General features: G+C 36.1%; 1 protein-coding gene across 5 annotated transcripts in view; it reads left to right on the forward strand.

Moving 5' to 3' along the window:
* The window catches only part of LOC128136075 (transcription factor RFX3-like), a 172,175-nt gene that overhangs the window by 108,351 nt on the left and 49,524 nt on the right, over window positions 1–14,300 (forward strand). For 4 of the 5 annotated variants that reach the window (XM_052775162.1, XM_052775165.1, XM_052775166.1 and 1 more), the window contains exon 5: window positions 10,851–10,925. The exons of the other annotated variant lie outside the window; for it this stretch is intronic. In XM_052775162.1, coding sequence (XP_052631122.1) covers window positions 10,851–10,925 — 75 coding nt within the window. The remainder of the gene's footprint in view (window positions 1–10,850; window positions 10,926–14,300) is intronic. 5 annotated transcript variants of the gene reach the window in all.

The following is a 14,300-nucleotide window of genomic DNA, read 5'->3' on the forward strand; positions in this document are numbered from 1 at the left end:
AAGTGACGTAAATTTGAAAAGTAATATTTCTTTAAAATATTTAAATGGAAAAAATATTCCTGTGTCATGTTAGTTATTATGATTTGCTTTATATTTGAATTTTAATAAACCCTTTAGACATTATAAGCTTTCTTCTCAATTGAATCAGAACATGTCATCTGCAGATGACAACCTTTTGTTCTCAAGCAAAATATCATGTCATAAGTTTAGTATTATAAATTGATAATAGAATTCAATAAGTGGAAAAATTAATTTAGTGTAGGTAGGATCAAAGTGTAGATGACATATAGTCAGTAAACACAAGCAAATTTCAAGCAATCCAGGAAGAGTAGTAGACTTTGAAGTTTGATATCCTAGAATCATTTGAATAGTATCAAAACTCCATATCAATTTTTGCAAAAGAAAAGATTAAATTTTCTTGACCAAATTTAGAAACTAGAATTTAATTTTCCAAAAAAAATATTACAATGATGTCTTACGAAAACAAAATTTAAGGTACATACCCTTCACTATCCTGCACTTGCTTCATGTGCTAAACTGTTAATTAGGATGTTATGAATTATTTTTAATTTGCTATATCTAGTTTTTAAGGAATACAGATAAAAATTAAATTATAATTCCAAAATTGTGTTTCTACCATTAAATAGTTTTCCTCCCATTTTTAAGGTATTATATATAGTGTATCGTTACATAAATGAGGCATTATAATACATTAAAGTGCATTTCTTGTTGATAAATTATTAAGCAGGAAACTACAAAATTACTTTCATTATTATTATTTTATAGAATCATAAAATGGTTTGGGTTGGAAGGGACCTCTAAAGGTCATCTAGTCCAAACCCCCCTGCCATGGGCAGGGACACCTTCCACTAGATTAGGCTGCTCAGAGCCCCATCCAACCTGACCTTGAACACTTCCAGGGAGGGGGCATCCACAACTTCTCTGGGCAACCTGTTCCAGTGTCTCGCCACCCTCATTGTAAAGCATTTCTTCCTTATGTGCAGTCTAAACCTACCATCTTTCAGTTTTCAACCATTGCCCCTTGTCCTGTCACTACAGGCCCTGGTAAAAAAGTCTCTCTCTGTCCCCTTTATATATTGAAAGGCTGCAATAAGGTATCCCCGGGGCCTTCTCTTCTCCAGGCTGAACATCCCCAACTCTCTCAGCCTTTCCTCATAGAAGAGGTGTTCCAGCCCTCTGATCATTTTTGTGGCCCTCCTCTGGACCCGCTCAAACAGAACTGGATGCCCCAGATCTGGATGCAGTACTCCAGGTGGGGTCTCACGAGAACGGAATAGAGGGGGAGAATTGACCTGTTGGCCACGCTTCTTCTGATGCAGCCCAGGATGCGATTGGCTTTCTGAGCTGCGAGTGCACGTTGCTGGCTCATGTCCAATTTTTTGCCCACCAGTACCCCCAAGTCCTTCTCCGCAGGGCTGCTCTCAATCCATTCATCCCCAGTCTGTATTGATACTGGGGATTGCCCTGACCCAGGTGCAGGACCTTGCACTTGGCCTTGTTGAACTTCATGAGGTTTGCATGGGCCCACTTCTCGAGCCTCTCAAGGTCCCTCTGGAAGCCATCCCTTCCCTCTAGCAAATCAACTGCATCACTCAGCTTAGTGTCATCTGCAAACTTGCTGAGGGTGCACTCAATCCCACTGTCTGTGTCGCTGATGAAGATATTAAACAGTATTGGTCCCAATACAGACCCCTGAGGGACACCACTCGTCACTGGTTTCCACTTGGACACTGAGCCATTGACTGTAACTCTTCGGATGTCGCCATCCAGCCAGTTCCTTAGCCATCCAGCCAGTTCCATCCATCAAACCTGTACCTCTCCAATTTAGCAGCCAGAATGTTGTGGGGGACCGTATCAAACGCCTTACAGAAGTCCAGGTAGATGACAACCATAGCTCTTCCCTTGTCCACCGATGCAGTCACTCCATCGTAGAAGGACACTAGATTAGTCAGGCACAGTTTGCCCTTGGTGAAGCCATGTTGGCTGTCTGTAATCGCCTCCCTGTCTTCCATATGTTTCGACATATCTTCCGGGAGCATCTGCTCCATGATCTTCCAAGGCACAGAGGTGAGGCCGAGTGGTCAGTAGTTCCCAGGGTCCTCCTTTCTACCCTTTTTAAAACCGGGTGCAATGTTTCCCTTTTTCCAGTCACCGGGGACGTAGTCTGACTGCCATGGCTTTTCAAATATAATGGAGAATGGCTTAGCAGCTACATCAGCCAATTCCCTCAGGACCCTGGCATGCATCTCGTCGGGTCCCATGGACTTGCGTATGCTCAGGTTCCTCAGGTGGTCTCAAACCTGATCTTCTCCTATGATGGGAGGAACTTCATTCCCCCAGTCCCTGCCTTGAGGACCAGCTTCTTGACAGATGTGGGAAGAGAGATTTTAATTGAAAACTGAGGCAAAGAATAATGTTGAGTAACTAAGCCTTTTCCATGTCAGTTGTCACCAGTTCTCCTGTCCTATTTATCCGGTCGGGAGGGCGAGGGTACACTGTCTTTAATCTTCCTTTTCTTGCTGACATACCTGTTGAAACCCTTATTATTCTTCTCATCCCTTGCCAAATTCAGTACCAGCTGTGCCTTAGCTTTCCTGATCCCATCCCTACACCTCTGGGAAGCGTCCTTATATTCTTCCCAGGATACACATCCCCAGTTCCACTGCCTGTGCGTTTCCTTCTTGCACTTTACTTTGACCAGGAGGTCCTTACTCAGCCATGCTGGTTTCCTGCCTTCCTTGCCTGATTTCTTACGTGTGGGAATCAGGAGCTCTTCCGCTCTAAGAAAAATGTCCTTGAAGAGCTGCCAGCTCTGTTCAGCTCCTTTATTCCTGAGGGCAGTTTCCCAGGGATTCCCATCCACTAATTCCTTAGACAACTGAACCTTTGCTCTTTTAAAATTCAATGTCCTGACTCTGCTTTTCACCTGGCCCATATCCTTCGAGACTATGAATTCCATCAGGGCATGATCACTGCAGCCCAGGCTGCCAACAGTCTTGAGATCTCTAATTAGTTCTTGACATCTCACATTAATTTTAGGCTCTTGATATATAGGGTTCAACTTGTACAAGCAAGAGTCAATTGAAACCTAAACAGTTCAGCTTAAACTGTGACGTCAAACACATACTCAGTTTTAAATTTACAAGAAGGTATAAATAAACCAGGCAAACTAGAACAAAACAGCAGTTCAGTTTTTCTTTGCTTTGTACCTGATATAGCTAGAGCTCATTTCACTTTTAATCCTCATCCTACTTGCACCATCAGAATATTTTTCATACCTGTATAGAGAATTTAAGAGACTACAATAATATGTAGCCAGGCCTGCTTCCTAACGTCATACTCAGCAAATGTATTCAAATCTTTTAAATTAATTTTGGATAATTTTCACATGGAGACAAATGAACCAGGAATGGGCTTATTATAACCTCTGACACTTTTGCCATATCAAGATTTAGTTCTGTTTCAGTGTTTACAACAAACAACTTCATTTTGTTTTATTCACCCTCACTAATCAAATAATTGCATTTTTGTAACTAGCAAATTAGTCATAACATTGATAAGATTTTAACTCTTCCTGATAATTCTACTTATGGTTGTAGGAGGAGTGATTTGCCCTATGTCGTGGTTTAACCCCAGCCAGCAACTAAGCACCACGCAGCCGCTCACTCGCTCCCCCCCCACCCAGTGGGATGGGGGAGAAAAATTGGGAAAAGAAGTAAAACTCGTGGGTTGAGAGAAGAATGGTTTAATAGAACAGAAAGAAAGAAACTAATAATGATAATGATAACACTAATAAAATGACAACAGCAATAATAAAAGGATTGGAATGTACAAATGATGTGCAGTGCAATTGCTCACCACCTGCCGATCGACACCCAGTTAGTCCCCAAGTGGTGATCCCCCGCCCCCACTCCCCCCCAGCTTATACACTAGATGTGGCGTCACATGGTATGGAATACCCCGTTGGCCACTTTGGGTCAGCTGCCCTGGCTGTGTCCTGTGCCAACTTCTTGTGCCAGCTTTCTGCCATGCTGGCTGTGCATGAGAAGCTGGAAAATCCTTGACTTTAGTCTAAACATTACTTAGCAACAACTGAAAACATCAGTGTTATCAACATTCTTCACATACTGAACTCAAAACACAGCACTATACCAGCTACTAGGAAGGCAATTAACTCTATCCCAGCTGAAACCAGGACACCCTAATTGGTTAGCAATTTGAAATTATATTGCATGTTGTTTCCTACTTGAAGGATGAGTCTGAGTGGGTTACTGACAGTTATTGTCAGAGGATGGGCAGCTACAGCAAAGTCTAATTAGAAAATTATCTGCTCTATAAATAATAGAATTTAAATCACCCTGCACTTTTTACCATGTGAATGTTTTAAAGACTGTTCTAGTAAAATTCAAATTATGTTATCAATGTTTCCTAATGTCAAAACTTTCAAAATGTGTATATAGTTATTAAATTAAAAAATGTATTATGCTTGTCAGCCAGGGAGGAGCTCCCATCCATTAGTTCTGGTTTTTTTAACAAGCATTAGGATTGATCTGCAATCACTGTTATTCATCAGTCCTCACTAACCATAGGAACTCTTGACTCAGAAATTTATCCTATTTCAGTCATGCTTGTGCAGATCAAAAGGTACATGGAAATAAAAACAAAGTCAATATGAATGAATGAATTAATACTTCTGGTACTAAGTACAGTGTGCTAAGCATTCTCCTGATGTAAAAGAAAGCATGGTACCTTCCTAAAATAAACCATCTGCTAATGGAGTGGGAGAAAAAGAGTAACAGCCGCAAATAAGGAGGCCCAATAGTAATGTCATATCCTGATAATATAATTTTGGTGGAAGTATTATAGCTATTTTAAGAGCAAAAAAATATATAAAAATGTGTAAACTTCCATAGCCTTATTTTAAGCTGGAGTGGTTAAGATTTGGAAAGTAGTTTGAGATGAGATTTTATTTATTCAAACAGTCAATCTTTTTCCAGGTAAAGGAATTTTTTAAGTTGTCTATTCCCTCACCCGTCTGGTAATTAACAGCACATTTTTTATGTAGCTGGATTTGTCCTAAGATGAACAAACTGCTTCAGATAAAAAAATCAGAGATGCATGGATCTTTATGTTACATTGGTCCTTTTCTTTTTTTCTGTGAAAATGTGTAAAGTAGGTCAAACATGACTAGCCACTGACTGCTATCATATCAGTCCAATTCTCAGTGGCATGGTGTTAGCACTTTTCTAGAGGAGTGGATTCCTGTGTGTCTAATTAAATAGCAAGTTTGTTCTAAAAGTGGCAGTTCATCTCTTGCCAACTCTGTCTTGTCATATTTTTTTCTGAATTTTTAAAAATAATTATCTGAACTTTCTGGTTTGTTTCTCAATCCTGATTTCCTGATGGGACTAACTCTTGTGGAAGTGTATGGCTCTTCCTATGTGTTTTTTAGGAGTTCAGTGGAGTGTGCCTGTTTTAGAAATCCTAAGTAAGCTTGACAAGGTTTTGGGGAGTTTTTTGAGCCTGTACCATATCTGGCAGATCAACTAGAGGGCAGCTCAGTGGTTTAGAATCTCAAGTGTATGAGAAAGGTGAGGTATATGAACTACTGCTTGATTTATAAAAAGGGGTTGGATCCAAGAGAAAAAATGGAATTGATAATTTGACCAGCCATTTGAAACATAGAGCAAGGAAGATAAAAATGGACAGCAAATTGTCATTTGAGAACTTAAAGAGGAGGAAGTCATCTGATATAAACTCCAAACATTTTGAATTTTTACCAAGTCATGGATGTTATGTATGCTTCTGCTCCATATGTTGGCCCTATATGTTGTTTTCTGATCATAAGAAAGATTTATATTCATCAGTCAATATGCATACCCTATGCACAGGCAGACTACTGGAGATAACTGTGATGTGTTTATTTTATAATGAAATGTAATGGATGCTCATAGCATCTGAAGTACCCTCACGCTGACATCAGAAAATAAACAAAATAATTAGGGACCCTGTTCATTTCTCCCAGCTTTCCTATCTGATTAGGGACAGAAAAGAAGTCCTCAGCCTAATTAAACATTCCAGCTGGGAAAAGTGTGAATTTTGGAGGCCATTATTTTCTTGAACTTGTCTGTCTCCTCCTTAATTATTATAAATATATTAGTTACAGTATTTTATTTTGGAAGATAAACAGAAATAAAACATTATGAAAAATGATACAGTAGCGGAGACTATAACTATGTCTAACTGTCAATATTTTCATTAGATGACTGGTGTCTTACTGAAGTGGCCAGCACTGTTCCAGTAATTCATTATTTTCTCTCTTGTTCTCCTTTGAATATGAGCTACCTCCTGCTGTTTGTGCATCTAGTCCAATACAAACACTTCTAAAGCTTTTCTGAATTCTTTTAAAGTTGGCATATATAAAATAGCAGACATATTTTACATCTTTTTATGATCTTTTTGTGTATATGTACAAAACTTTTTTCCCAAAATCTTAAAAGAATTGTTGTTTTATTTCTTCTTTCAATTACTTTTTAATTCTCTTGAGCAAAATTCGATATAATCTAGTAAAAGCTCTACAACAGTTGCTTAGTCTGAGAGGACTTTCAAGAGAATCTTTCACATTCTTCTGGGTGTAAAAGTTGGACCTGTGAGTTTCCTTTATATGCTCACTGATGCTTCATTTTCAAGTCTCCGCTTCTAGGCAAGTTTGTCTGCCCAATTCAACCCTCTGGCATGAGTACCTCTTCAGAGGACAGTAGCATTTGTATGAATGCACTGTTTTGAAATATAAGTGACAAGCACTCTGGAGTTCTCATCCATTTATCATATAACACTTGATTATTATAGTGATGTGTATAGACCTTGTTTTAGGATTGTCAATAAGAAAGTAACAATTGTTACAAGGAAAAGCTATAACAGCAAACACTTATCACTAGTACCCAAGGCTTAATTAGCTGTGCTGAATTTATTTTTTCTAATATATATTTGATGAATTAGTAATTTCTTCACAATGATGAAGAATTTCTTCACTTGATGAAAACTTCTTTAGTATTTCACTTGGTTTAAAGCCTACAATGGCAACATTTTTGAAGCAGATAAAGTTAAAAGGTGCTAAAGATATAGCAGATAAAAATAAAAGGAAGCAGATAAAGTTAAAAATAGGTACCTGTGTAGATAGAGACATGGACTTCTTTTGGACATGAGGCAGCAAATGTCTCAAACTTTAAGATATCACCAAAAGCAGCCTGTTTTACTGTCAGTGAAAAGGGGTTTAGAAATGCAAACAAATATAGATAATGAATTGGAGGATGTCTATGTCGATTTCAGTACCTCAGAGCTTAAACTTCTGAGGAATTTTTTTTCCTTATGTCCTGACCTCCTCAGAACAACTTAAGTATTTTGTGTCAATTACTTGAATCATTAAGAAAGTAATATTTCTTTACTATTGACTTTTAGGAAGGCAGTTTTTCAAAGTGAATTTGGGATCGTTAAGTGTTGTTCTATGTATATACTATAAAGGCATCTGAGACGTTAATGTATATGTTAATGGACAATAAGACTTAAACTAACAGGAACAGTTAATAAGATTACATAAAGTCTGAACATTGTAGGATTTAGTTGACATAATAATCACAGTTTTGAATTTATTATCCACAGAAAAGTTATACCCTTCTTAACCATTAATGACTATGGCAGATAATAAATTAGTATTTTAGGTGTCAAACTGAGTGAACTGATGGAAAAGTCTAAAATCACAATTCCCATAATTATCATGCTGTAATTTCCCCCATGTTTATATAAATATGTACAGTAATAATTATATGCATTAGTAATTAGTAATGCGGATAGATACGTTTAACATGGTTTGCTTGGGGGTGCTGTGGGAATTATAACTTTTTTCAGTTATCAGTCAAAACATTTTAATAAATGGTGTCTTTCCATATTGAATTAGTCTTTTAAAAAGAAGAAATGTATGACTGATCACGCATTCAAACAGATGGATCTGGGTGTTTTGGTTTTTTTGGTCATTTAGCACTTCTGTTGTAAATATGCCTGTAACTTCTGACTGCTTGTCCTTAGAAATGTAAGGAATGCAATTAATTCATCTCTATATGTGTGGAATATAATTTAAAATGTTAAATTTATTTCCATAATTTTTCCCAAAATGTCAAGGCTGCAATTTAAAAAAAAACAACACTATTCAGGATAATCCCTATTTAATTTAGATATATGCTTAAATGCTACTTTGAATAAAGGTGAACTTAAATTCATACTCATTTTTTTCCAGAACCAATGTCTAAGTTCCTGGCCCTAACTTTGAACTTAAAAGCTTGAAGGAACAGATTCTGCACATGAATAACTTGCCATTAAAGTAGCTGGCACTTCCCCCACATGCAGGGGCCTGTTTCACATAGAACATTTTGAAAGCCTGAGGACCCAAGCGTACCGGAAGCTTGAGATTTTAAAAAATAAAATACATTGGAATGAGAGAGAACCCTGAAGTAGCTGGAAGTTTTCAAAATGAGCAAGACAAATGATTCACTATCTGGAAAATCTGCATTCAAGTTAAGCCTATTTTATTTACATGCTAGAGAAGGTTAAGAGATGCTTTGATTATGGTTATGTGCCTGCATGGGAAAAAGTTTTCTGATAGTAAAGAGGTATTTCAGTTGCAGGTAAAGCTCAAAATGCAACTCATCAAAATTTAGACAAGGAATAATGTACAAAATGTTTAATAATGAAAATAATTACTATTGGAACAGGTTACACTAGAATATGGTGAATACTTATCACTTTAAATATAGATCAGCTGTCTTTCTGAAAGACCTGCTCTAGTTCAGTAATACTTCATGAGATTGATGAAATAATTAATGGTGAATTTTAGCGGTAATGAACACTTCTTGACCAACATTATTCAAAAAATAAGACAAGGTGATCATAATAATCATTAAGATCTCTGGTTTTAAAATCTATGGATCTGTGGCCATGGATATATTGTCTTCAGTGGCAATATTGGTGACATATAATCACATATATTCCCCAGTGCCTTGTTCCCTTAACTGTTTGTAGTGCTATGCTGTTGCCAAAGCAGGGAAGTGTTTCTTTTTATATATATATACACACATACACATATAACTTCTTAATTTATGATTTTAAAGGATTGGTTCTTTGAACAGTCCACTAAAACTTGTCTCAGTGAAATGAGAGGGTAGTGTAGTAGCTGGAATGAGCAGCAGGAGGCAAGACTTCAGTCCTGTAGTACTGCTGTAGACAAGGTATTGTCAAACAGTGGAGTAAGATTCAGAATTATGATTCAAATTTTGTATCATGTTATAATATCATATTCAGATGGGAGAGTCTATGGTTGCAGTATATAGTAAGTTGATCTTGGTATGATGAAATGTTAACCTTTTAATTTTTAGCATACTGTATCCTTTTAAATTTGACCTTTTCTGTCTGATTGAATAATTTGACCTAATAGTATTTCCCACTGAAGCAAGAAAAAAATCTGGATTTGAACATTATTTTTGTAATATTGAAGTATATTTTCTTACATACTAATCAGATACTTGTATGCTTTTATAAAAAGGCTTATATTTCTAATATTAGACAGTTGTAAGAAAGACTTCCTTTTTCATTGAGAATTACTACAGTAAAAATACTATTTGATTAGCTTATAAAAAGGGGAAAGCAAATTGTATTTATGCACTAATTGAAATATAATCTGAAATATTTTCCAGTTTTGTGCTGTATATTGAGTGAACTCATTTTAGTAGTGTAATTTACCAGCATAAACTCTTTGGATAATACTGTAATAATTAAAGAAGGATAGGGAAGACTTATTTAAAACTGTCTACAGGGGGAATAAGTGATTGTAAATGTACAGATGGTTTTTCCATTGCTTTTGTGTTTTTTCCATTTAATGTGGCTAATTATGTGCCTTCTTTTACTGTACATCCCATTGTCTATCACTTTCAATGTTTTTTGCTATTCTAGCTCTGCAGCTAAACTACAGTTAGACTGTAATTTTATTTTTAATGCTGTCACTATAGAATTAATTAAAAGATATATTAATATGGGGAAAAGAATGGGAATGGGTATAGCTGTCTCTACACATTTGTATTAGGAGTAATACTACTGTATAATTAATGGTATATAATACTTTTTCTTTTAAAAGTATTATTCTGAACCCATCTGATTTTTTTTTCTTTTCTTAAGGATGGATCTTGCTGTCTGTGTAAACCTCCAATTTTCATTTACTTTGAGAGCTCTGGATATTCAAAGAATACTCTGACAGGCTGTAGGGGTGATATCCTGTCCAATGAAACTAATGGCAGAAAACCTACTGAATGATTGAGATTTTACTCCATGGTTGCAGAGAGCAGAAATTTTGTTTCTAATTCACTTTCAGAGTGTGAACAGGTCTTTCTCAAATACTTGGAGGAAGAAACATTGAGGCCTTTCTTAGGATTTTATTCTGGGATTTTTTTTCTTTTATTGAAAACATTGATCGTTCAGTAATTTTTACTGTTTGCAATATAGCTTACTGGTAAATCCAATTCTCTTATTTCATGAGCAGGGAGGAAGGTAAATTGGACTTTGAAAGTGGGATCCTACAGTACATGCAAGCAAAATGCCTCCCTGACTTCACTGGGGAGGTTTGCCTTCATGAGGACTTCAGGATGAGGCCTTTAAGTAAAAAATATCCCTTAGCTGTGACTGAACTAGATATTTCTGTTGAACTTAAGGCAATCTATCAGAATTTTTCTGATCAGCCTTTTTTGCTGTCTTGTCTTGAGTCATTTTTTAATGACATCTATTATCAGATTGAAATGGCGATTGAGACACTGCAAAAGTCTGATGGTCTTTCTACGCACAGAAGCTCTCTTCTCAACAGCCATGTAAGTTGTCTCTTCTTTCATGAAAGCTAATCTCTTGCTTGTTCTGCGTGCTTAGCCTGCCTCTAAATGTTTGTTTTAATTTATTGCTACTTTTTGCTTTTAATCTTTCCATTTTAGTTTCTTGTAATCTACATCTTCTGTCACTCTATTTTGTCAGGTTAAGTGTCATGACATATTGTAGAGTGCATTTCTCTTCTAGGTGCTGTATTGTGTTAACACAGCTTAACGTATTTCCCTGTTCTGCAGGTCCTAATGTAAATGTAAAACTAATAATGAAATAATTCTTAAGTAGTCTGGCTTTGACATTTTAAAATAATTTTCTACAATTTGTGTACATAATATAATAATTTAGGAGGAGGTGAAGGGGGAAAGAAGCAGCACAGAATAAAAAATATTCTTTAGATTTCTTTTTAAATCTTTCTATTATTCTGAATAAGTTTATTATAAGATAAGAATTCTGAAGATCCATTTGATGAAATAAAAAAACCTAAACCAATCTGTTAGTCTCTAATATGTTTTATTCTTCTGCCTCTTGCTTTGTTCTATCTTTGCAAATCCTGTAGTTAGGAATTTTCCATAAAAGAAAGCTAAAGATGTTTGCATAAAAAGATGGTTGCAAATATAGTGGTAAAGCCATTAAATATAACATTTAGGTAAAGGAGAAAGGCTCAAAGTTTAATCTTCAGTTTGTTTTTAAACAGTTCTAGTCTTTCTTGAAATGTTATTTAAACGTTTTTTTCTTCAGTTAGTATAAATAGTTTTGTATTTTTTAATGCTGCTAAATGTCTATACATACTACATCCTTTTTGCTTCTCAGCCTTACTAACCAACATAAACTTACATATTTTTTCAGAATCTTGTATTCCTTTACCACAGAAATTTAAATATTGATTATGATACAAAAGTATGAGTATATTGGGTAGAGGCTATACACTTATTTTGATTTGTTGACATCCCCCCCCCCCCCAACAATGTGGTAATATGGAGGTGAAAACCAAAATTGTTTTGTCAAAGTTTATCATCATGGTAGAAAAAGACAGCAGGAGCCAGTACAATTACTTGTAAGAGAATTTACTTTTCTTAGAAAATGCTAAAATTGGGTGACGGAAATTGAATTCTGTAAAATGTGAAGACAGACTTTTAGATCATTTTGGATGTTTTTAAGATAATTGTTTTGATGTTAAGACAACCTAGAAATATGCTACAATTATTTTAATATAGTTAAATGGATGATAATTTTTTTTGTGAAAGGCCAAAAACCTATCTTAAAACTTAGATATACAAAGAATTGATAAAACTGCCTTGTATCTGACAAGGAAGTCCAGAATCTTCACACTGAAAACAGTAAGAATTAAAGAACAAGCTTTTCTACATCAGAAAACTGTATTCCCCTATTTCCTGTGTCATGCACTAGTTAAAAGATCATGGAGCAGATCCTCCTGGAAGATATGTCGAAACATATGGAAGACAGGGAGGTGATTACAGACAGCCAACATGGCTTCACCAAGGGCAAACTGTGCCTGACTAATCTAGTGTCCTTCTACGATGGAGTGACTGCATCGGTGGACAAGGGAAGAGCTATGGTTGTCATCTACCTGGACTTCTGTAAGGCATTTGATATGGTCCCCCACAACATTCTGGCTGCTAAATTGGAGAGGTACAGGTTTGATGGATGGAACTGGCTGGATGGCTAAGGAACTGGCTGGATGGCAACATCTGAAGAGTTACAGTCAATGGCTCAGTGTCCAAACGGAGATCAGTAATGAGAGGTGTCCCTCAAGGGTCTGAATTGAGACCAAATACTGTTTAATATCTTCATCAATGACATAGATAGTGGGATAGAGTGGGTCCGAGGAGGGCCACAAAAATGTTCAGAGGGCTGGAACACCTCTCCTATGAAGAAAGGCTGAGAGAGTTGAGGTTGTTCAGCCTGGAGAAGAGAAGGCTCCGGGGAGACCTTATTGCAGCCTTTCAGTAATTAAAGGGGGCTTATAAGAAAGACAGAGAGAGACTTTTTACCAAGGCCTGTAGCAACAGGTCAAGGGGCAATGGTTTAAAACTGGAAGAGAGTAGATTTAAATTGGACATAAGGAAGAAAATTCTTTATGATGAGGGTGGTGAGACACTGGAACAGGTTGCCCAGAGAAGTTGTGGATGCCCCCTCCCTGGAAGTGTTCAAGGTCAGGTTGGATGGGGCTTTGAGCAGCCTAATCTAGTGGAAGGTGTCCCTGCCCATGGCAGGTGGGGTTTCGACTAGATGACCTTTAGAGGTCCCTTCCAACCCAAACCATTCTATGATTCTATGAAATTATCTTCCTTATAATGAGATTTTCATCTGTCTGTTATGGTAGTCATATCCTGACATTTCTTAACTGTTTTGAGGTATTTTCAAAACTACTGAAGGACAAATAGAGGGATCTATTGTTGATTTTGTGGAGAGAAAAAAAAAAAAGATGACCTCCATGCATCTTGCTGTAATATTTGTTCTTTCCTAGCCTCAGTCATTTTGGAAGAAATTAATAGAACCCAGATCAAACTTACTGGATGTTTTCCCTATTTTTAAAACGTTTATTGAATTATGACTCAAATAAGGACAGTAAATATGGTTTTAGTCCTATTTTCTTCCTTAAGCTGGCATTTTGTTGCCTAAGTTAATACCTGTTCATTTTAATGTTTTTTTTCATTTTCCTTTATTTCCTTTCCTTTTTTCTTTCTGCATGCAGTTGACTTAACTAATTTATAATCTAATGTTTTCTAAATATTGAAGTTTGAGTCAATTTACCTGTTCTGTTTAAACCATTTCATACCATTCCAATGTTGTTAATATTATAAATCAACAAGTCAGAAATCAAAGTCTGGACATTTTAATTTTAGAATTGGATTTCTGCAAATACAAAAATATGTTTAAGGTTGTTTGCAATAACTTTATCATGTCTGTAGATTATTTACCTTTTTACATGGTATTCAGGTATTGGTACTCTTCTTTCCGGGCTGTAACCTACCAAGTAATCACTTGAAGTTTTTGTCATTGAAATATCTTCACCCTACAGCAAAAGTCCTTATTTTGTACTTATCTTGGGTTTTGCTTTCCCATTGTTGGCTAATGCCAAGCTCTGGTTGAAAGAATATCTGTCAAATACAGATCATTAGTAAAATGCACTTAAATGAATCCTAATAAATTATAATTCATCTGGAAAAAAGTCTAATGCTATATTTAGAAGTTAATTGGGAAATAATTTTGTTTGTCAATCATTTTTTCTTTGTGAGGTAAAACAGAAATAGCTCATATTCCATAATCTAATTAGTATAGATTAAATGGAAAGGTTGAACGATATAATTAAGATATACTTAAGTAAGTGATTAGTGAAATGGTTT

This window comes from Harpia harpyja, chromosome W, assembly GCF_026419915.1.
Source record: "Harpia harpyja isolate bHarHar1 chromosome W, bHarHar1 primary haplotype, whole genome shotgun sequence".
Classification (NCBI taxonomy): Eukaryota; Metazoa; Chordata; class Aves; order Accipitriformes; family Accipitridae; genus Harpia; species Harpia harpyja.